The sequence below is a fragment of the Rutidosis leptorrhynchoides genome, chromosome 10 (assembly GCF_046630445.1).
Source record: "Rutidosis leptorrhynchoides isolate AG116_Rl617_1_P2 chromosome 10, CSIRO_AGI_Rlap_v1, whole genome shotgun sequence".
Classification (NCBI taxonomy): domain Eukaryota; kingdom Viridiplantae; phylum Streptophyta; class Magnoliopsida; order Asterales; family Asteraceae; genus Rutidosis; species Rutidosis leptorrhynchoides.
The window spans coordinates 13,254,032-13,279,563 of NC_092342.1; the positions used below are offsets into that span (position 1 = coordinate 13,254,032).

The 25,532-nt window shown below is 36.4% G+C and overlaps 2 protein-coding genes across 2 annotated transcripts; one reads left to right on the forward strand and one right to left on the reverse strand.

The window, feature by feature from the left end:
• Positions 1–451: 451 nt before the first annotated feature.
• Positions 452–13,384, forward strand: LOC139870039 (protein NO VEIN-like). The gene is made up of 12 exons (XM_071857891.1): positions 452–559; positions 1,508–3,739; positions 4,733–4,845; positions 4,977–5,376; positions 5,462–5,779; positions 6,359–7,336; positions 7,522–7,734; positions 7,828–9,852; positions 9,945–10,057; positions 10,175–10,520; positions 11,539–11,856; positions 12,203–13,384. Exons 1-12 carry the CDS (start codon positions 452–454, stop codon positions 13,241–13,243), a joined length of 8,205 nt encoding a protein of 2,734 aa, XP_071713992.1. The 3' UTR covers positions 13,244–13,384.
• A 2,755-nt stretch (positions 13,385–16,139) lies between these two features.
• On the reverse strand, positions 16,140–22,129 carry LOC139870040 (protein NO VEIN-like). Its single transcript, XM_071857892.1, has 6 exons — positions 22,022–22,129; positions 18,974–21,295; positions 18,763–18,875; positions 18,262–18,667; positions 17,847–18,164; positions 16,140–17,256 (listed from the first exon to the last, which is right to left on the reverse strand). Exons 1-6 carry the CDS (start codon positions 22,127–22,129, stop codon positions 16,216–16,218), a joined length of 4,308 nt encoding a protein of 1,435 aa, XP_071713993.1. The 3' UTR covers positions 16,140–16,215.
• Positions 22,130–25,532: the final 3,403 nt, after the last annotated feature.

The window sequence follows — 25,532 nt, forward strand, 5'->3', positions numbered from 1 at the left end:
AATGTTTAAAGTATAAAATGCTAAAAGTTTATATTAATAATTAATAAATTAATATAAATGAACAGAATGTCCATATTTTTAGATATCTCACGTCAGCTAGATTGTCACCATATCACTTTAAACTTGTGAGGATGTTATATTCCGCATGGTTTATTTCAAGTTTCCTAATACCCCGTTTGACTTCCGGAACCCGGGTCAAGGGACTAAACCCGAACATCGCCCTATCCTGGGATCGGATCTCTAATTATGAGGATATTTTCGTAATTACGCTACAAAACAAAAAGGTACGATGATAATAATAATAAATTAATAATCGACTGTTATGTTTATTCGTCACTTCTTCTTCTTTCTGCTCAATAAAACTGATGATCACTTCCAGTTACTTTTTGTGTTGACTAGCAATTCTCGACGTTGACTTGACCCGTTTGGGTAACCATTTAGGTGGATCCGAATGGGTCTTAAACTCAGCAAGTCATCAGACCATGATGATGCTTTATCAACTAGTACTAGTTTATTACGTTCACCCGCTGTTCAGGATTCACATTTTGTACTCGAACTTGTAAGATTATTATACCTTTTTACTGTCTTTTTTTTTATATGTATATAATTTTTTTTCGAAAGGTTTTTTATATGTATATTTTTATTTATTTATTTAATTTAATTTATAACTTATATATGTGGTTATGCTTAGGAGGGTTTTTAGTTGATCATCACATTGATCATAATTTTACCCTTTTTATCTTTGTGAGTGGTGGAATTTTGGGTCAGGTTTCGGGTTGGTGGGTTCGGGTAACCAAACCCGAACATAGAATTCTATTGGTAATGAGGATATAGACTTAGGGTGCATTTGATAAAACTGAATGATTAAGCGTTGAATGGTTCATAAATGAAATTGATTCTGAATGTCAATAATCTGTTTGATAATCATTTTAAAGTAATAATGTGAATGATGTTAAATTACCTTATCAACCTTTGACATGAATAAAAATAACAATATAGCTTTTTTGTAAGTGTTCTTGAGATAATTTAAATAGAATATTACATAAAAAATTTGTGCTTAATGGTTAAGAGAGAATTGTAGCTCTGAATGCTACCATCTGTCATTCAGAGATCAGAAACAAACACGTTGAATGCTGAATGGTTTAGCATTTAACGCGCCGAACCATTCAATTAAGAGGTAAACAAACGCACCCTTAAAGCGCTCCTCTAATCCAAATGAGTTAGCGGTTAACCCGTTACAAAACTGGTCACATAGAGGGATCTATATTTCTGGTTACCTAGAGAAAGAGGCCACTTTCTAGACAAGGTTGTAAAGTAACTGAGAAACTTGAGGGATTAATCGGCCAAGTCTGGGAATAGTCAAATGTTGACCAACTTTGACTGTGACTGTATTTGACCAACTATGACTGATTTTGTCCGATTTAATCCGAGTTTGAACTAATAGATCCGACTTTGACCGACTAATTTTGACTTTGACAACTTTGACTGTTTTTTATGTAATGTTTAGGTTCGAAAAGCTGATGAAAACGTGTACCCGTGTGACGTGGAGCCAACTCTGGCCTTCATTGTTCAAGAAACAGGAGTTATAGTCTTGAATAACGATCAAGGTTTCACTGTTGAAAGTATTAAAGCACTTTGTGATGATGTTTGCAGTTCTCGACACATCGCGAAAAAAGGCATTGGTTTTAAATCTGTATTTCGGGTTACTGAAGCTCCCGAAATACATTCAAACGTGTTCCATATCAAGTTTAACATAAGTAACGGTTTGCCAAAACTTATTCCACCTCGTGATATTAGTTTGTTCTGCAAGACGGTTGCTTTGGATAACGATCCAACGGACGAGAAATGTTGGAACACGTGCATTATACTTCCAAAGAAAAACGAAGAACTTGCAGTCGACTTTACAATTTTAATGTTTCCTAAACTTCATCCGTGGGTAATGCTATTTCTTCACCGACTTGAATGTATCAAGTACCGAATTGAAAAACTTAATTTACTCGTTGTTATGAGAAAAGAAGTTGTTGGAGACGGCGTTGTTAATATTTTTCGCGGAGAACAAAAAGAAACTTGGTTTGTCAAGAATTTAAAACTACGAGTGGATCATATCGATGATCATGACGTACAAACAACGACTGAAATATCAATCGCTTTTTTGTTAGAGGGTTTAAGTGATGTAACCTACACCCCAAATCTCGTTTTCGCTTCTCTGCTTCCGTTAAGCTGTTACTATTTAAAATTTATCATTCAAGCGGATTTTATTGTCTCGTCGTCTAGGGAAGACGTTGAAGAAGATAATCCATGGAATCAATGGTTGTTAAACAAGCTTCCGAATCTGTTTGTTAGTGCCGAATATTCGTTCTGCAGTCTTCCTTGTTTTAAGGAGAATCCAGCCAAGGGCGTTTCCGTCTTTTTAAGTTTTGTTCCTCTTGAAGACGCAGTTGAAGGGTTTTTTTCTTGCTTAACGCATATGATTATCTCCAAGCTGCGTGTGTCGAACTGTCTGCTTTTAGAAGGGGATGACAATGAGTGGGTCCGCCCGTGTAAAGTAGTAAGAAACTGGACCGAAGAGACGCGTTCTCTGTTGCCTGATAGTTTGATAAGGGAGCATCTTGATGTCGGATACTTGAATAAAGATACGGTTCTAACAGATTCGTTAGCACAAGCTTTAAGCATTCAAGAATGTGGACCCGAATTTCTTGTTCGGATCATGGTTTCTCTATGTCGGGCCGGTTCTCTTAAGTTGATGGGCCTCAGTTGGCTATCGTCTTGGCTAAATCTTTTGTTTATGATGTTGGTTAATCAACCCGAGTATGATATCATATGCTCTCTTAGCCAATTACCGTTTATTCCACTTTTAGATGGTAGTTATGCATCTATTAGTACAGGTACAATTTGGATGCATACAAATGAGCACGGTTTTAAAACGTTCGGGAAGTTGAATCCGAAACTCCGATTTGTTAATCCAGCCCTTTTTAGTGACCATGTTGAAAACATAACCGAAATGCTTTACAAACTTGGGGTCCAGAGATTATCTGCACATGGTACCTTAATAATGCACGTGTTACCTGCGTTATGTGATAAAAAGATTATAAGGGAAGGTAAGGAGTTGATGATCGAGTATCTTTCATTTACGATGGTTCACTTAGAATCGGGTTGCTCTGAGTGTCGTGTAGAAAAGGAGCAAATAGTTACACAATTGAGTAACAATGCGTATGTTTCCACAAATTATGGGTACGTACGACTTGCTGATGTGGCAGTTCATTTCAGTGAAGAATTCGGTAATCCAATTGATATGAGCAAGCTGGTTGGTGGGACCAATATGAAATGGGTTGAGATTGATATTGGTTATCTGAGACACCCGGTTTATAGATCTGCATCTAAAGCATTATCGAAATGGAGGAATTTTCTGATGGAATTAGGAGTCACTGATTTTGTGAAAATAGTTAAATCTGAAAAGAGTGATGATTGGGATTCACAAGAGTTAATGCATTTATTGTCGCATGTTTCCTCGAATGGTGATAAAGAAAAAGGTGTGTGCCTTTTAAAGGTGCTTAATACAGTATGGGATGATTACTTTAGTGACAAGCCTTATAAAGGTTATGTTATAAGAATCCTACGTGGCGTTCGATGGTTGGCGTCTAGCATGGATGATCAACTTCACTATCCTAAAGATTTGTTCCATAACTGTGAAACGGTGCGTGAAGTTCTTGGTCACAGGGCACCGTACACTGTCCCAAAGGTTAGTGATTTTAGAATTTTTTTTTTTCTAGCATAACATTAGTTCTATGTATACCTGTATACCTGACAATTGAGACCCATACTCTCAAATTTGGGTCTAATGGGTCAAGCTTTCGGGTCAACTGGGTCTGGAGAAAAATTAGACAACTTAAACAGGTCTAATGGGTTTTCCTCCAACCTATTAGGTCCTGTACAAAAGTATAGGTCTAATGGATATCAATTCCTAAAGTTCAGTAAATAGAAATAGGTCCAGTGGGTCTTGTGAATGGGTCACATGGGTCAAGCATAACAAGTTTCATCTGTAAAACATTTATGAAAGCATCCATGGTTATATCAATTACTATTATTATGTATATTAATATTTTCTTATATAAAACAAATATATATAAATGTAATAATCAAGGTTGAAAAGACGTGAGACGGGGCCGAAACGTTAGCGACCTCAAAACGTCGCAACGGAAAAAAGGGGTCGAAACGGATGTTGACTAACGTTGACTTATTATATATATATATATATATATATATATATATATATATATATATATATATATATATATATATATATATATATATATTAAGTTGACCGTTTTTCCGTCTTTGACCGTTTTTTAGCGTTGTTGACCGTTTTTTAAGCGTTGACAGTCTTTTTTTCCGTTTCAAGGCCCGTTGCAACGATACTAAGGCAAATCCGTTGCGGCGCCCGTTTCGGCCGTCTTTTACAACACTGGTAATAATAAATAACTAAAATGATATAATAAATAAAATGTAGAATTATATGACCAGTTTGGACCCATTTGACCCGTGACCCATTTTACCCCTTACCCAACCTGGCCCATTTGGACCCGTTTAAAAATTCTACTCGTTTGACCCATGACCCATTTCAACCCAAAACTGTCTTGACTCGTTACCCAAACCGATCCTACCTATCTGTATGCCAGGTATAGATCTATGGAACACATAAGAACTGTTGCACGATATGTTTGTTGTTACGTAGGTTTCCAATCAGAAGCTCTTAGATGATATTGGCTTGAAGTATACAATCACTCTTGATGATGCTTTATCAGTTCTCGGTGCTTGGAGAAGATCTAAGAAAACTTTACGGGCCAGGTGATATAACTGTTTATATCTCTCATTAGTGTATTTTTTTTTTTTTTTGTATCGGTGTGAATGGAGTGTTTTTTGTTTAAATTTTTTTTTTGCTTGATTATTAATCATTAAAATTTTATTAATTATGCCAGCATAACTCAAATGTCCAAGTTCTACACTTATTTATCAAATGAAATGAGCATCTCGAAGAAGAAAATATCTAAGAATCTGCGTTCTCAAGCTTTCATATTTGTTCCTTCGGAGTTTAGTAACACAAATGAACTGGTATGTGGTTTGTTATTATCTCCCAGTGAAGTATGTTGGGATGATTCAACCGGATTAATGGAACAAACAAAGTCAAATCATCCTCAGTTTTACCAATATAATAAGACTAAGCGTCTTTTCAGCATAATGTTAATCAACATTTATCCTGGCCTTCATGATTTTTTTGTGAATGATTTTGGAGTAGTTGAAAATCCTCCTCTTTTAAGCTACCTTCAGCCGTTACTACAGTTATCAAATGGGAGTTTGCCATCACTTACATCTAAAACAGTGAGTTATATATTTACTTTTGGTCTCTAAATGGTTAAAGCTTTATCATGCGATTTTGTTCTTATTTCGTTGGTTTATATGTTAGGTTTTTCAAGTTTTTCGAAAATGGAGCGATGGGTTAGACTCGGGGATTATGAGTTGTGATGATATTAACTACTTGAAAAAAAGCATGCAAGATAAGAAAATGAGGATCCTTCCAACTTCGCAATATAAATGGGTCTCATTGAATCAATCAGTTGGTCTAATATGTTGGTGTGACGATGAACAACTAAGAAAAGAATTCATGAAATTGAAAAATGTTAATATTTTGCGTTTTTGGGAGCTTACTACCAGAGAAAAACGAATGCTTCGAAATAAAGTTTCGGTTTTATTTTGTAGACTGGGAATCCCTTCTCTTCCTGAGGTACTTTCTTGACAAACTTGGAGACTTTAGTGGAAAAAGATGTATAATGACTACTGTAAAATATTGACAACTATAATAATAATAATAATAATAATAATAATAATAATAATAATAATAATTATTATTATTATTATTATTATTATTATTATTATTATTATTATTATTATTATTATTATTATTATTATCTTAAATTTTGATATTAATGTATGTGAACTATACCTGGCAAACGGTTCAGGTTGGATCGGTTTTGGGTAATGGGTCAAAGCGGTTTTTGGTTGAAATGGGTCATGGGTCAAATGGGTCCAAACGGATCAGGTCGGGTCAGTTTGGGTAACAGGTCGAAACGGGTAATGGATCAAATGGGTTTACAACATCCTAAGACTGTTTCCGTATTCAATAAACCCATTCCATCCTGGACCTGTTCTGACCCGTTTCCTAACCTACCTTACCCACCCATTTTTTTAACCCTTTACTAAATTGATTACAAATAGTAATTTGCTAAAAGTGACGCGAGGGATAATGTCATATATAGTGTTGTACTACTTGATGTAATCCGTCTATTGTTTATGGCTTGTGCAGGTTGTTACTCGTGAAGCAATATGGGATAACGTGAAAGATAATACTTCTTTATGTTTATTCATAAACTGGTTTCTCCCATACGCTCAACGCTACATTTACAGCTTCCATCGAAATGATTATTATTCTGAATTCAAGAATCTTAAAATTGTTTTGGTGGAAAAGTTGTTTTACAAAAACGTCATAAAGAAGTTTGGTATTGAATCCAATAAGCGAATCGAGTGCAGTTGTCTTCTGCAGGACAATATTTTGTATGCAACTCCTGAATATTGTTCGGATCTTCACTCGCTTTTTATGGAGCTTTCTCGTTTTCTTGTTTCCGGAGTTCCTAATTTGCCCTTAGCAAATTTCCTCCACATGATTGCAACAACAGAATCGGGTTCAATTGAGGAACAAATCAAGCTGTTTTTAAAAAATAAGCAGAAACTAATTACGCTCCCAAGTGAAGAATCTAAGTGGTCTATAGTTACATCAACGACTGCTTTTTTAAGTCCTCGAAAGTCGGTTCCTAAGAAAAGATCAAGAAGAAAAACTGCACCATGTGTTGAATCTACATCGACGTCAGAACAAGTTGATTCGGTGATCTTAAATACAGATGAAGGTTTGACAGACCAATCAGATTCTAGAATTTGTACGGATATAGTTCCTTTTGTTATGAATGATGGATTAAATGCAAACGAGAGAGAACTAGTCGCTTCAAGTTCTTCAAAACCCGGTACGAAATGGGTGAAAAAGGTCAAAGAATTAAGATTAGGGTGTGATATTGTTGATGAAAGTAAGGAGAATATTGATAAAGATGAATTAGCAAAACAGATTATTGAGTGTATTAGACGAGAAGAATTTGGGTTGGATTCAAATACTGCATTCTCGTTTATTGAGGAAAATGATATATTAGAGAAGCAATGTTCTCGTTTAGACGAAACACTGCATTCTCTTTCTCAAGAGTTATACTCTCGGGAATCGAATTTTTTACTCGAAATAGTAAGTTCTCAATGTTTTCCCTGCAAGTTTACTTTTCTTTCGTATATGTTTTGTCTGCGGCCTATGGCCTCAAACTATAAAACTTAATTGCTTCAAGAGGTTTTTATTTTTTATTTTTTTTTATTTTTTATTTTTTTTAATTATTATTGTAAAGTAATATTATTTTTGTATTGATTATTTGGTAGGTTCAAAATGCTGATGAGAATGTGTACCCATGTGATGTTGAGCCTACTCTAACCTTCATTCTTCAAGAAAAATGCATTATTATCTTGAACAATGACCAAGGATTTTCGGTTGAAAAGATTAAAGCACTTTGTGATGTCAGCAACTCAAAAGAGATGGAACTTAGTGCTAGACATATTGGAAAAAAGGCCATTGGCTTCAAATCGGTATTCAAGGTATCGACCTTTTAAATTTTACATGTATATATATGCTCCATTGTTAGTTTTATATATTTCTTTATAATTTGATCTTGATCTACTTACTACCAGGTGACGGATGCTCCTGAAATCCATTCTAACGGGTTCCATATTAAGTTTGACATAAGTCAAAGTCAAATCGGTTTCTTTTTGCCGACACTTGTTCCACCTCGTGACCTTGATGTTTATAGCAAACTGGTTAACGATCCCGTGGATCCGGAATGTAATAATACGTGCATGATCATGCTCCCTTTAAGATTGAATAATGATCAACTCGAGAATATTTTTCCCATGTTCTCTATCCTCGATCCATCGATATTGTTATTCCTTCACCGACTTGATTGTATCAAGATCAGAAACATTCTAAACGATTCGCTCGTTGTCATAAGGAAGCAAGTCGCCAAACACGGTGTCGTAAATGTTTTTCTAGGTAACGAAAGAATCACTTGGTTTGTGAAATCTCGTACGCTTCAACTGGATTCTCAAACAACTGAAATATCGGTGGCGCTTATGTTGGAGGATTTAGGTAACGGGGACTACATCTCGAAGCTCGACCAACAGCCCGTATTCGCCTTTTTTCCTTTAAGGGGTTACGGTTTGAAGTTCATCATCCAAGCGGACTTTAGTGTTTCTTGGTCAACGAGAGAAGTTGACCAACACAGTCAATGGAATCAGTGGTTGTTAACGGAGTTTCCAAATTTTTTCGTTAACGCTGAGCTGTCATTCTGTAGCCTTCCTTGTTTTAAAAAGAACCCGGCAAAGGGCGTTTCGGTCTTTATGAGTTTTGTTCCTCTTGTAGGAGAAGTGGATGGTTTTTTTTCGCAGCTTCCAGATATGATTATTTCTAAGCTGCGCGTTTCTAGCTGTCTGCTTCTACAAGGGGACGATAACGAATGGGTCCCACCTTGTAAAGTAGTACGTAACTGGTCAGAACAAACTCGTTCTTTGTTACCCGATAGTTTGATAATGGAGCATCTTGATGTGGGATACTTGAATAAAGATACGGTTCTAACGGATCCATTGGCACGGGCTTTAGGCGTTGAAGAATGTGGGCCCAAAGTTCTCATTCAAGTTATGGCGTCTTTATGTCGGGCCGATTCTCTTAAATCAATGGGCCTCGGGTGGCTATCGTCTTGGCTAAATGCTTTGTTTTTGATGTTGGTTAACGAAACTGACGAGTATAATTTCATAAGTTCGTTAAGTCAACAACCGATGATACCTCTTTTAGATGGTAGTTATGTGTCAACTGATGAAGGTACAATTTGGTTGCATACTGATCCTGTTAATGGTTTTGAAGCCTTTGGGAAGGTATATGCAAGTCTTCGAATTGTTAATCCTGCACTTTTTGATGATCAAATCGAAAACGTAACCCAAATGCTTTACAAATTTGGAGTCCGGCGGCTATCTGCGCACGATGTTTTGAAATCGCACGTGTTACCTGCTATTTGTGATGAAAAAGATAAGGACTTGATGATTGCGTACCTTTCTTTTATAATGTTTCATTTGGAATTGTCTTGTTGTATTGAGTGTCTTTTCGAAAAGGAGCATATTCTGTTACAGTTACGTAACAACGCTTTTATTTCCACAAATCAAGGGTTTAAACGTCTTGTCGATGTGCCGATCCATTTCGGTAAAGAATTTGGGAATCCTGTTGATATGAGTAAGTTGGTTAATGGCTCTGATATGAAGTGGGTCGAGATCGATATCAGTTATCTTAAACACCCGGTTAACAAAGATGATATGTCGATTTGGAGAAAATTCTTGATCGAATTAGGAGTAACCGACTTTGTACAGATTAACAAGTGCACGAAGTCAGATGATGATTGGGATTCACAAGAGTTAATGCATTTGTTGTCTCATGTTTCTTCGAACGGTGCTAGACAAAATGGTGTGTGCCTTTTAAAGGTACTTGATACGGTATGGGACGATTACTTTAGTGAAAAGCCGTATAAAGGTTATGTTATAAAAATCCTACATGGTGTTCGATGGTTGGCTTCGAGCATGGATGATCAACTTCACTTTCCGAAAGATCTGTTTCATAACTGTGAAAATGTGCGCGAAGTTCTTGGTCACAAGGCACCGTACACTGCCCCAAAGGTTAGTAATGTTATATGTAAAAATTCATTAATATACATGATTTTCTTTTTTCTTTTTTTAACGGCGTAATACTATTGTTGTTACATATACAGGTTAACAGTGTGAAATTCATAGAAGATATTGGTTTGAAGAAAACAATCACTCTTTATGATGCTTTATCGATTCTCGATGTTTGGAGAGCATCTAAGAAACCTTTTAGAGCCAGGTAGTAACTGTCTCAGTTTGACTTTTACAGTCGTTCTTTTTCAACTTTGACTTTGAATATTTTTGTTTGTGTTATATATTATCTTAGTGGTAACCACTTATAAATTACAATTACTAGGATATCTCAAATGTCCAAGTTCTACACATACTTGTGTAATGCGATGAGCGTCTCAAAGCAAAAGATAGTGAAGATTTTGTGTTCAAAACCTTTCATATTTGTTCCAGACTCATTTGAATATACGACGAATGAAGTGGTATCTGGTTTGTTATTATCTCCTAGTGACGTATTTTGGCATGATTCTACGGGTTCAATGAAGTCGTCTACATTATCCGCTGTTTATCCCGACCTTCGTTATTTCTTTGTAAACAAGGTTGGAGTAACCGAGAATCCTCCTCTGTTATCTTACCTTCGGTCTTTGCTACAGTTATCGACCGAGAATTCGCCTTCAATGGCAGCTAAAACAGTGAGTACAGCCAATATATCATTAGTAATTTTTCTTTTTGTTTTTTGTTAAAAGGCAAGTTGCTGGCATCACCCAGAGGGTATTAACCACCTTTGCGATCATTTTCCACACACGCACTTTCGGGAGGAAACCCCGAAACGCATTGCAGGAATCCGTTCCTTAAACCATCCCGAGGGGCAGGCGGACCGGGTTTTAATCCTAAATGGATCCGGGAGAAACCCTGGGGTCGATCTGGAGCTCCATATTTTAGGCAGATAGATTGATTGAGGATGAGCTGAGGGAGGCTCGAACTCATGACCTCAATCCCAACCCCAATCACAAGGAATGGGGATATCACTCGGCTAGAAGCGCGGTGGTATATATCGTTAGTAAATATATTACTTTATTGATTAGTATTCTTAATACTATTCTAACACTAATTCATACAAAAGGATTAAGTAGTTATTTTGATGATTATGATAGTTTATTCAGGGAAAAAAAGAAATATCTGGTGATACAACACTTAAAAGAATGAAAAAATAAAAAATCACTTATTGTTTATGCATTTACTACTGTAGGTGGCCGGATTTGTAGATCGGGTGAAGTGTCAAAAACATGTTTTTGTAAAAAAAAATTTGGACTTTTAGGCCTAGTGCCTGATACTTTTCTGTCTTCTTTTAGATAAACTTGAATATCATTGAATATTACCATATTATATATTTATAGTTAGAAAACCTTATTAATACATTATCTTTCTTTTTTTGGAACGGTAAACGCACACGCGCGCTCACACACACACCCATATCGCGAATAGTCCGCCCTGGACTCGAACTCACAACATCATAGTTGATGAGTTACCTTAATACCGATAGGCCAAATGGCTTTTGGTGAATTTTCGTTTTGAGCTAGAATCCAGCTTGACCAGTTTTATGTTTTAGCAATTAGCCATAGTCCTAGTGATGTTCTTTATATATATGCATGGGTCGAATTAGCCCCTCTAGTCATACGTATATAATAATATTATTGTTTCATGTGTTAGGTTTTTCAAGTTTTTAAAAAATGGAGTGATGGATTAGACTCGGGGGCTTTGAGTTCCGATGACGTTGATTACTTAAAGAAGAGTATGGAGGAAAAGGAAACGACGATTATTCCAACTGTGAAAGATAAATGGGTTTCATTGCATCAGTCGTTTGGAAACGTATTTTGGTGCGATGATGAGCACCTAAGAAACGAATTCGGTAACTTGAACAACATTGATTTTCTATCTTTAGGAGAGCTTACTAACGAAGAAAAACAGATGCTTCAGGATAAGGTTTCCGTTTTACTCCGGAAACTGGGAATTCATTTTCTTACCGAGGTACTCTCTCTCTCTCTCTCTCTCTCTCTCTCTCTCTCTCTCTCTCTCTCTCTCTCTCTCTCTCTCTCTCACACACACACACACACACTAGCACTACCGTTTGCAAGATGGGCTGGTTGGATGGCATGTCAAAATGGGTCATTTTCGGCGAAGATTGAAACGGTCCGGGGTGCATTGGCTGACTTTCCAACAGTTTTTAGCTTAGATGTTAGTTTTGACAAAAATGAAAAATTATAAAATATTAATCTGAATCAATTCTCAAATCAAACCTGAAGAAAACCCATGTTTTAAGTAAATGGGTCAAAATCACCACCTCAAATTTAATAATTATTATGTTGTTTTGCAGATTGTAACTCGTGAAGTAGTACATGATGGGCCGAAAGATAACAGTTACATAATTTCATTGGTGAATTGGGCTCTACCGTATGCTCAGCGTTACATTTATAACATTCATCCGAATGAATACTATCAACTCAAGCTGTCCGGATTCAGAACCTTACACGCTTTAAATATTACTGTGGTTGATAAGTTGTTCTACACGTACGTCATAAAGAGGTTCGGGGTTAAATCTAATAATCCATCCGAGTGCTCTTGTCTATTACACGACAACACTTTGTACGCAGCTCGTAAATTCGATGACCATTCGCTTTTTATCGAGCTTTCTCGTCTTCTACTTGCTGGAATTCCCGAATTTCATTTCGCGAATTTCCTTCACGTGATTACAACAATGGCGAAATCAGGATTCACCGAGGTAAAAATGGAAGAATTCGTTACGAATAGTCAAAAGTTACCGAATCTACCAAGTGAAGAATCACAGTGGTCGTTAGCGTCTACGTCATCATCGGAAGCAGGGTCTAGGACCGCTAAAAAGTTGCGTAAAAACTCTAGTTGGCCACCGGTCCATTGGAAAACGGGACCCGTTTTGATACCGGATCATGTTGGATTATTTGATAGTATCAGTGACCCGAACATGTTGGATTCTGTTATCGATATGAACGTGTTTTCTTCCGATACACCACAAAATATGATAACCGGAAGGATAGGAGAAAGTGAGGCTTTCAAATATTTTTCAGCTGAATTTGGTGAAAAACGTGTGACGTGGGTCAACGAGGTCAAAGAAACTGGATATCCGTATGATATTCTCGTTGAAGGTAAGGATAACAACGAGAAGGAATACATCGAAGTTAAATCAACGTCAAAGGCAAACAAGGATTGGTTTAATATAAGTTTAAACGAGTGGTTGTTTGCTGTTGAAAAAGGTGAATCGTTTAGTATCGCGCGGGTCGTTTTATCAGATAAGAAGCCTGCTAAGATTACTACTTTTAAAGATCCTGCAAAATTATGCCGCTCAAAGCAGCTTTACTTGGCTATTCATCCCTCCAAGTAGTAAATATTCACGTCTTATACATATAATATATTTGTGTATATATACATATATAATTACTGTTGGCTTGTTGCCAAGTTGGAATTTGAAAACTGCCGTTTGTTGCAATGAAGTATAAGTTTGGAAGTGGTTCCTTTACTGATATTGAACTCAGAAGATTCGTGTTAAATTTACATCAAACAAGCCATTTGATGCTAACCTGATTAAATAATTAGTAAATCATGTATAAGTTATGCATCCGATAAAGAAAATGTAGATTTTGCTCCTTAACAGCAAAAAACAAATGCATCTGAATCATTTGATATTTAGAAAATGAAAACAAAAACAAAACATGCAGTTACTAGAAATCGATTGGAGATGGCTAGTCTCTTAAGAAAATATAGAGAGAAGATAGGCTTTTGGCTAAACCAAACTTTTCATTCATATTCAATTCAATAAACATGACATACATTTACCCATTTATACTAACATCAATCGTCTTTCGGTATAACCTTTAACATCATTAAATTGGTTGGCTAACCCATTTAGACCCCCACACCTCCTTCAATATATCTACTCAAAGCGTCTAATATGTAGTTCCTGAAACAAACCCATACTCCTTAATACCTACCTCCAAAACTTTATGTTTATATATTTGCAGTTGTCCACACTAAATAGGTTTGCAATTCCAATCGGTTAACACAAATAAGCGTTTAGTAAAACTCTTCATTAGTTGGGTCAACTGGAAATCTCGATCATGCAAAGACAACATGAGCATAGAAACTCCCCATTGTGTTTCAAATTAAATCCAGAAATCTAAAGAATTTCACAACTCTTTCTTAATAAGACTTCCTACCCTAGAGTGAAAATTCCAGGTAACTGGATCGCCCCGGCGGATTTGTTCTGACTCAGACGACCTTGAGAAACAGCACTTCGGACGGATCTTTTGTAGATGAAGGGGCATAGCGTTCCCCGGTCTCTCTTGGCAATTACCTTGATGAGTGGGAGAGGTAGCCGAATGTAGTTTCACGGATAGGTGAAACTAAATAATTGCGTGTTGTAGTTTCAATCGTTACAGCTTGCTAGTAAACTTAGAGTCGCTAGCGGTCAACTTAGAGTGGTTAGCGGTCACAATGGAATAATGTATGGGGATGCGAAGAGTATTAGAAAGCACTTTCGAACCATCACATTGAAGCACACCTTTTGCTAGGAAGGATCAGTTATGAGTACGTAATTTTTTTCAAATACAAGTCGAATAGTGCGATAAGGCTGTTACACTCCTCCGCTAGCATTCCAGTTTAAATACTAATGAGGTAGACAACCTCATGTCATGTGTGGCGAAGGCCTATGCTACAGAAAGGAAAAAAAAAAGCATATTCGGTTACGAAGTCACTTGGTCGAACATTTCGAGATAGTTGCTACCTATACTGCAAGAAAGTCGCTATTCCATGCGTAGGTCGAGATTGAAAGGCAAGAATGAGTGGATGAATCAGAAGTAGGACCAAAATGAGAGTTAGAGGCATAAACAAAGATGAATTTGTGAATTAGAAATACAAGTTTCCTATCTTCATAGGAATCAATGGAAGAATGGAAAATTGCTCAAGTGGGTTGTTGGGCGTAATCGTAAGAAACACTTTTCATTTCATCATGTAGTTTTGCTTCTGGCTCTAAAAATTAGGAAAGACTTGGCGGAAATCGCCAATTGGCTTGGTCCGGCTAAGAAAGGCATGAAACTCTTTGGACATTGCTTAGGTTGTTTTGTGCTGATAAAGGGAGAAAAAAAATTTATGGATCTCGTTTTACCCCCTTTGAAATCAGATAGTGGTGATATGGTTACAGGCAAAGACTCGGGACCTTGATTTGATTGTTAATAAAATGAAATCAATTCCGGACTCGTTTAGTCGGCCTTACTTAGGCCTATGGTAGATTCCTGGTAAGGTAGAGAGGGATAAGATCTCTAGTCCGGTAAGCAAGGAGGCGACGGGAGGGAGGGTTTGGTATGGTATTGAGACCAATAGGGAAACATAATAAATAGGCTCCCACAGGCTTCGAAGCAGTTATTTAAGGCAAGAGTTTCTGATTAAACTGCGCTGGGCAGGATCCAACAGCTTAGAAAGGGTCAGGAAATGAGCAGAGAAGGGGTTGGATTTCATCTATGATCAGATCAATGGCCAAATATAGTTTACTGGATTTCATCTGATCAGATCAATGGCCATCCATAGTTAATTTTTTTTCGTAGTGTTGCTAACGTTGTTGAAAGTTGATTACTTATGTAGGTACCGATCATATCGACCATTCTGTTTCGTCAACCATATTTCAAATCCAAGAAACAAGTGCAAGTAACAAAGAAATCCCATCCAGTATCCAGTATATAACTTAAAACACGTTCATTGAAGTTCCGCAAAATAGCACGGTATATATTTAAGAGCAATTTGTTAAGCTAGTATTTCCTTGAAAAAATAAATTTGTAAGAGTATACACGAATATGCCAAATCCAGGGATGTCCACGCCGCATGAAACCGGACTTCCCAAATCCGGGTTTGTCCTCGTTGGCATGTACTTTTCTTACAAATATGTAAACCGAATTTCCCAAATCCAGGTTCATCATTTGATTATTGAAGTCATTTATTTTGTTATTGTTAGAGGCTACATATGGTGGTTAGTTAAATACAAATTTCGAAAATGATAAAAGGTTTCAAAACGAGGTATCGTGGCAGCTGCGCGTTCCTGAGGTTACCACTTAGATAAAAATTTCAAACATGATAAATGTTTCAAAATGTTTCCTGCTTGATACAAAAGGATGCTATCATCATTTAAAATCTGCATAATAGAATAGTACAACTGCAGTACATAGTACTTGAGTTAATAGAAAGGTAAGTTACTAGTTTTTATAACTGCAGCAGACTATCAAAAGCTTCTTAGTGTACAGATTCCAACTTAGCAACAAGCCAACAGTAATTATATATACACGCAATTATATAAGACATAAATATTTACTACTTGTTTGGATGAATAGCCAACTGAAGCTGCTTTGAGCGGCATAATTTTGCAGGATTTTTAAAAGTAGTAATCTTGGCAGGTTTCTTATCCGATAAAACAACACGCGCGATACTGAAAGATTCACCTTTTTTAACAGCGAACGCCCACTCCTTTAAACTTATATTAAACCAATCCTTGTTCATCTTCGATGTTGATTTAACTTCAATGTATTCCTTCTCGTTGTTATCCTTATCTTCAACAAGAATATCATACGGCAATCCAGATTCGTTGACCTCGTTGACCCACGTCACACGTTTTTCACCAAGTTCTGTACAAAAGTATTTGAACGCCTCACTTTCTCCTATCCTCCCGGTTATCACATTTTGTGGGGTATCTGAAGAATATACGTTCATATCGATAACAGTATCCAACATGTCCGGGTCACTGATACTATCTAATAATCCAACATCATGCGGTATCAAAACGGGTCCCATTTTCCAATGGACAGGTGGCCAACTTGACATTTTCCCCGTTTTTCTAGTCATACTAGACCCCGCTTCAGATGATGAAGTAGATGATAACGACCATTGTGATTCTTCACTCGGAAGATTTGGTAAATTTTGACTATTCGTAACAAATTCTTCCATTTTTACCTCGGTAAAACCCGATTTCGCCATTGTTGTAATCACGTGAAGGAAATTCGTGAAATTAAATTCGGGTATTCCAACAAGAAGAAGACGGGAAAGCTCGATAAAAAGCGAATGGTCATCGAATTTACGAGCTGCGTACAAAACGTTGTCGTGTAATAGACAAGTGCACTCAGTTAGATTATTGGATTTAATCCCGAACTTGTTTATGACGTACGTGTAGAACAATTTATCTACCACAGTGATTTTCAAAGAGTGTAGGGTTTTGAATCCGGACAGCTTGAGTTGATAATATTCATTTGGATGAATGTTATAAATGTAACGCTGAGCATATGGGAGAGCCCAATTCACCAATGAAATTATGTAACTGCTATCTGTCGGCCCATCATGTACTACTTCACGATTTACATTCTGCAAAACGACACAATAATTCTAGACGGTTAGTATGTTGTAGAGGTGGCAATTTTGACCCATTTATTTAAAACAGGGATTGCTTCGGGTTTGATTTGGTAGAAGGGGGATAGATCAATTCGGATTCAGATTAGTATTTTATAATATTTCCATTTTGGTCAAAACTAACTTCTTTATGTCGGGTTGGTTCTCTTAATACATGATTTACTAAATATGTAAACAAGTTACAACATTCTATTCTACATAACATTATTCCTCGTGTTATTAGTAGCCTATTATCATTTGTAACCAATTTAGTAAAGGGTTGCAAAATGGGCGGGTAAGGTAGGTTGGGAAATAGGTCAAATAAGGTTATGGAACAGGTTTATTGAATACAAAAACAATTTTAGGAGGCTGTAAACGTTTGAATACAATTTAGACAAATTATAACACATTTGACTGTTGTACCCAGTTGAAATTTTCTCCCTTTTAGCTAAATTTTCAGATTTTACCCATTTGACCCGTTAATGATAAATCATAATCCTTATAAAAATAATGGGTCGAAATTTCCACCTTTATTGAGAGAAAGAGAGCATATGAGTGAGTAGTACCTCAGAGAGAGAAGGGATTCCGAGTCTAGAAAATAAAACAGAAACTTTATCCCGAAGCATTTGTTTTTCTCCGGTTGTTAGCTCCCAAAAATGCAAAATATTAACATTTTTCAAGTTGATGAATTCTTTTGTTAGTTGTTCATACTCACACCAAAATATTAGACCAAAGGATTTATGCAATGAGACCCATTCATTGTGCGAAGTTGGAAGGACCCTCATTTTCTTATCCTTCATGCTTTTTTTCACGTAGTCAATATCATCACATCTCATAATCCCCGAGTCTAACTCGTCACTCCATTTTCGGAAAACTTGGAAAACCTAACATATCAACCACGTCAATATTTTGAAACAAAATCGCATAATAAAGCTTTAACCATTTTGAGACCATAATAAAGTAAATGAATAAACTACTCACTGTTTTAGATGCAAGTGATGGCAAACTCCCATTTGATAACTGTAATAACGGCTCAAGGTAGCTTAAAAGAGGAGGATTTTCAGCAACTCCAAATTCCTTCACAAAGAAATCATGAAGGCCAGGAGGATAAATGTTGCTTAACATCATGCTGAAAAGACGATTAGTCTTATTATATTGGTAAAACCGAGGATGATTAGACTTTGTTTGTTCCATTAAACCGGTTGAATCATCCCAACATACCTCACTGGGAGATAATAATAAACCGCATACCATTTCATTTGTGTTACTAATAAACACCCAAGGAACGAATATGAAAGGTTGAGAACAAAGCTCCTTAGATATTTTCTTCTTCGAGATGCTCATTCTATTTAATAAATAAGTGTAGAACTTGGACATCTGATATATGCTGGCATAAATAAAAATTTTAAACGATTAATAATAAAGAAAAAAAATATACAAAAAATATATAAACTAATGAGAGATATAAAGAGTGAAACCAACCTCGCCCGTAAAGTTATCTTAGATCTTCTCCAAACTCTGAGAACTGCTAAAGCATCATCAAGAGTGACTGTATTCTTCAACCCAATATCGTTTAAGAGCTTCATATTAGAAATCTACGTAACAAGAAACGCATCATATGTGAAAATTCATATGTGTTGTATAGAACTAATAATGTGTTGTGTTGCTAATACAAAAAATTTAAATTACTAACCTTTGGGACAGTGTATGGTGCCGTGTTACCAAGAATTTCAAGCACATTTTCACAGTTATGGAACAAATCTTTAGGAAAGTGAAGTTGATCATCCATACTAGACGCCAACCATCGAACGCCACTTAGGATTTTTATAACATAACCTTTATATGGCTTGTCACTAAAGTAAACGTCCCACACCGTATCAAGTACCTTTAAAAGGCATACACCTTTTTGTTTATCACCATTCGAGGAAACATGCGACAACAAATGAATTAACTCTTGTGAATCCCAATCATCACTCTTTTTGGATTTAACTATTTTCACAAAATCAGTAACTCCCAATTTCATCAAAAAATTCCTCCATTTCGATAACGCTTTAGATAACGAGTTGTGAACCGGATGCTTCAGATAAGCGATATCAATCTCAACCCATTTCATAGTGGACCCATCAAGCAACTTGCTCATATCGATTGGATTACCGAATTCTTTACCGAAATGAATTGCCACGTCAGCAAATCGTACATACCCATAATTTGTGGAAACATATGCATCCTTACTCAAACGTGAGAGTATCTGCTCCTTTTCTACAAGACACTTAGAACAACCCGATTCTAAGTGAACCATCACAAAAGAAAGATACTCGATCATTAACTCTTTACCTTCCGCCATTATTATATTTTTACTACATAATGCGGGTAACACGTGCATTGTTAAAGTATCATGTGCAGCTAATCTCTGGACCCCAAGTTTGTAAAGCATTTGGGTTATGTTTTCAACATGGTCACTGAAAAGGGCCGGATTAACAATTCGGAGTTTCGGATTGATAATTCCAAACGTTCTAAACCCATGCTCATTCTTAAGTATCCAGATTACACCTTCGCTAATTGACGCATAACTACCATCTAAAAGAGGAATAAACGGTAATTGGCTAAGAGAGCATATGATCATATCATACTCAGGTTGATTAACCAACAATATCTGATGATACAAAACATTTAGCCAAGATGATAGCCAACTGAGACCCATTGATTTAAGAGAACCAACCCCCCCACATAATAAAGAAGCCATAAAATCAACAAGAAATATGGGTCCACATTCTTCAATGCTTAAAGCTTGTGCTAATGAATCTGATAAAACCGTATCTTTATTCAAGTATCCGACATTAAGATGCTCCCTTATCAAACTATCCGGCAACAGCGAACGTGTTTCTTCCGTCCAGTTTCTTACGACTTTACATGGGCGGACCCACACATTGTCATCATCCCCTTCTTCTAGAAGCAGACAATTAGACACACGCAACTTGGAAATAATCGTATGTGTTAAGCAAGAAAAAAACCCTTCAACTTGGTCTTCTTCAAGAGGAACGAAACTTAAAAATACGGAAACACCCTTGGCTGGATTCTCCTTAAAACAAGGAAGACTACAGAATGAAATTTCAGCATTAACAAACACATTTGGAAGCTCATTTAGCAACCATTGGTTCCATGGATTATCTACTTCAACTTCTTCTTTCCTAGATGACGAAACGATAAAATCCGCTTGAATGATAAATTTTAAACCGAACGAGATTAATGGAAGCAGAGAAGCGAAAACAAGATTCTCGTATATCTCCGGGGTGTAGTTTCCATCATTTAAACCCTTTAACATAAACGCTATTGATATTTCAGTCGTCGTTTGGACATGATGATCACTACTTACTTGATCATCCACTTGAAGTTTTGACTTTTTGACAAACCAAGTTGTCTTTTCTTCTTCTTGAAAGATGTTAACAAATCCGTCTCCAACAACTTCTTTTCTCATAACAATGAGTGAATTATGTACAAAATTTATGTACTTGATACATTCAAGGCGATGAAGAAATAGCATTACACACGGATGGAGTTTAGGAAACATTAAAGTTAAGTAGACTTGTGCAAGTTCTTCATTTTTCTTTGGAAGGACCATGCATGTGTTCCAACGTTTATCGTCCATTGGATCACAACTATCCAAAGCAGCAGCAACCATCTTGCAAAACAAACTAATATCACGAGGTGGAATCCATTTTGGCAAACCATTAGTATTACTTAACATAATATGGAAGTCATTAGAATGTATTTCGAGAGCGTTAGTAAACCAAAATACAGAATTGAAAGCAGCAACGCCTTTTTTCCCAATATATTTGTTACCACTAGTACTACTAGGGTCCTTTTTAGAACAGAAAACATCATCACAAAGTGCTTTAATACTTTCAACAGAAAAACCTTGATCATTATTCAAGACTATAACTCTGGTTTCTTGAACAATGAAGGTCACAGTCGGCTCCACATCACATGGGTACACGTTTTCATCAGCATTTCGAACCTAAACATTACATAAAAAATCAGTCAAAGTCAAATTTAATTAATCCCGAAGCTATTAGTTCAAAGTCGGATTAATTTGGTCATAATCAGTCAAAGTCAAAGTTGGTCAACAGACTGACTAGTCCTAGACTTGGCCCATTAGTCCTTTCAAGGTTTCGACTACTTTTACAACCCTGTCTAGAAGACTAGAAGGTGGCCTAGTGGTACGTTGTCCTAAATGTATATAGGATTTGAAACTCACTACATCATAGCCATATGCCCATACGATCTGTTACCAGATAAGATTTGTAACAGTTTAAACGCTAACTCGTTTAAATTAGTGGGGCACGTTGAGTCTATGTCCTCATTACTAGTAGAATTCTATGTTCGGGTTGATTATTCCAACCCACAAATCCGAAGACCCAAAATTCCACCACTCACAATAACAACAAAGAAAGTTATGATCAACTAAAAACCCTCCTAAGCATAATGATATATATATATATATATATATATATATATATATATATATATATATATATATATATAACCGAGAGGGAAGTATATTTTAGGAAAGGAGGGGAAAGTAATTTTTTTTTTTTTTTAATTTGTTTCACAAACGTTATATGAACATTAATAAATATTTATTTTATAATATTTTGATTAGAAAACGCTCGAACACAAGGTTAAAAAAAAAGTATACTTATAAAAAATATACATATAAAAAGGTGAAAGGTTATAAACTTACAAGTTCGAGTACAAAATGTGAATCCTGAACAGCGGGTGAATGTAATAAACTAGTACTAGTTGATAAAGCATCATCATGGTCGGATGACTTGCTGAGTTTAAGACCCATTCGGATCCACTTGAATGGTTACAAACGGGTCAAGTCAACGTCGATAATTGCTAGTCAACCCAAAAAGTTACTGGAAGTGATCATCAGTTTTTTTAAGCAACAACAAGAAGACGAAGAGACATATAACATAACAATCCATTACAGTATTATTTTATTTTTATTCTCGTACCTTTTATTCTATAGAATAAATTACAAAAATATCCCGCTGTATATCACATGTTAGAGATCCGGTCCCAGGATAGGGCAATGTTCGGGTTTAGTCCCTTGACCCGGATTTGTGTTTCATTCCCGGATCACTAAAACAATAGCTAAATTTCAACATTACAAGAATAGAGTAACTTCTTCATTTGATTATTTCGACATCAAATATGATTATGGCAGCTTCGATCAATTGCAACCCCAAATCTGAAAACACCACTGGACCCGTAATCATGATAGTCATTATATACCTTTTTATTATACTCTGAGTATTTTACTAATAATTCAACATCGAAGATGATTTATTGTTCTTCTCTTACAACATGTCTTCTTTATGATTTGAAGTTTCAGATTGTGTTTAATTTTAATTTGTATCCGTATGATTAAAGGGAGGCATTATCACCTATTTACCCATTTTTTTCCCCCTTTCTGAGCCGGAACCCAAAAAAAAAAAAAATATTGACAAATTGCCCGCGCAAGGCGCAAGCGACCTTGCGACCTTGCGACTTGCGTCCTTGCGCCTTGCGTCCTTGCGTCCTAGTCTTAATAAATTAGGTCAAATAAACGAAACAAACACCACATACACACACACACACACCGACAGACTGAGATCTTGCGACCTCTTTGCGACCGACGACGATTACGAAGAACCTTGCACTTGCGACCCCCTTGCGACCCGTCTACCCTTGCGACCCTTCTTCTAAGAATCACCACTACATCACCACCACCACCACCACCACCACCACCACCACCACCACCATCACCAGCACCACCACTACATCACCACCACCACCACCACCATCACCAGCACCATCACCATCACCACCACGATTGGCGTATTGAGAAAAAGGAAGAGAAAAAAAACCGACAAAAAACTCCATCAAGATGTCACAAGAACAGGTAAGTGTATCCTTTTAACTATTCTCGTTCGATTGGTCATTTATTATGTCGAAATTGATTTATAAGTTTTGTTGCACACCAAGTGTTCTATGTAATGCTTCAACGAGCTTGGTGATGCAAAACTCAATTAAACTGTTGCAAGATTTGTTTAAGTTACATTCTGTGGTGTGATACATATTATAAAAACTGGAACACGATTGTTTTAGGGGCATAAAACTACAATCTGGTATAGGCGCAAGGCACGTCTTGCGTCCTTGCGCCTGTGTGATAAACCAGACGCAAGGTGATACTTGCGTCCTTGCGCCTGTACTTTTTTCTGAAAAACTGTCTGTTTCAGGGATATGTTGAGGCGAAGTTGACGATGAAGAATATGTTGAATGTTATACCTCAACTAAAGGCAGTCATGACTGAAAATCAACAAAAAAATTTTAGGGGAACTTGTTTTGGTCCTTGGCTAGATCTTCTATACACGGGCAATGATCCGGGCCTTGTACATGCAATGCTCCAAATAAAAAGTGAGCGGCCGATAGGAATAGACGAAGAGTACCCAGCTGATGATGAGGAAATATGGTTTAGTTTCCGTCCGAATTTCAAAATTAGATTTAGTAGGCGGGAATTTTGTCTCATCACGGGGTTTAGGTTTAATCGTCGCACGGACATGGCACATTACATTTCAAGAAGTTATGATGTAGAAACACCACCGATTAGACGACGTTGTTTCCCAAAACGTAAAGATAATGCAAACATTACAATTACCGATATCCAAAAGCTTTTATATGATGGTGATGATTTTGTGGTTAGTGATGAAGATGTCGTGCGACTAGCCATTATTTTGATTGTGGAGAGAGCATTTATGGGTAAGCAAGGGATTCATGTGGTGAGCAAAAAATACCTATGGTTAGTCGAAGACTTTGCTAAATTGAATGACTACCCGTGGGGTAATCGTATTTGGGATGCCACTTACCCCGTAGTTAAAGATGGATTTCAAGCTCGGGAAAGCCAGTTAGAGGTCGGAAAGGGTTATACTTTGGCGGGTTTTATGTGGTCATTTAAGGTAAAAATAAAAGTTTGGTGATTTGGATAATATTACTACATTTGAATCGTATATTATTTTATTATGCGTCCTTATCTATTTAATTTGGTAGATTTGGATTCTTGAGGCATATCGACGAACCATTAAAAGTTTTGCCCACAAGACAGACAAGAATGGAGTACCGAGGGCCTTATTTTGGAAACGTTCATCGGCTGAGTCTTTTTCAGTCACTGATTACCTGCATCTACTAAACGTTATGGTAAGTGTTGTTTATAATATAAAAATTATGTTGGTGCTGGAAGAATACAGATTAAAAATTTAGGATAATATGGGTTCTGTGATGGGCGCAAGATGTAAAGACCCGTCCTAATCCATAAGAACGAATACAATAACATATGATTACATCGCGAGGTACTTGACCTCTATATGATATATTTTACAAACATTGCATTCGTTTTTAAAAGACAAACTTTCATTTACATCAAAAGTTGACGGCATGCATACCCTTTCATAATATATCCATCTATAATTGACTTAATAATAATCTTGATGAACTCGACGACTCGAATGCAACGTCTTTTGAAATATAACATGAATGACTCCAAATAATATCTCTAATATGAGCTAATGCACAGCGGAAGATTTCTTTCATACCTGAGAATAAACATGCTTTCAAGTGTCAACTAAAAGGTTGGTGAGTTCATAGGTTTATCATAAAACAATAAAATTCATCATTTTGATAGACCACAAGATTTAAATCCTGCATGGTACAAATGGGCCCGAATCCTATACCCACCTGTAATGTACATGCGATATCTTTTAAATACAGTACACCTTTTGAAATGTCCCGTTCTTATTGATTAAAAACGTTCCATATTAATTGATTTCGTTGCGAGGTTTTGACCTCTATATGAGACGTTTTTTCAAAGACTGCATTCATTTTAAAACAAACCATAACCTTTATTTCATCAATAAAGGTTTAAAAAGCTTTACGTAGATTATCAAATAATGATAATCTAAAATATCCTGTTTACACACGACCATTACATAATGGTTTACAATACAAATATGTTACAACAAAATAAGTTTCTTGAATGCAGTTTTTACACAATATCATACAAGCATGGACTCCAAATCTCGTCCTTATTTAAGTATGCGACAGCGGAAGCTCTTAATAATCACCTGAGAATAAACATGCTTAAAACGTCAACAAAAATGTTGGTGAGTTATAGGTTTAACCTATATATATCAAATCATAATAATAGACCACAA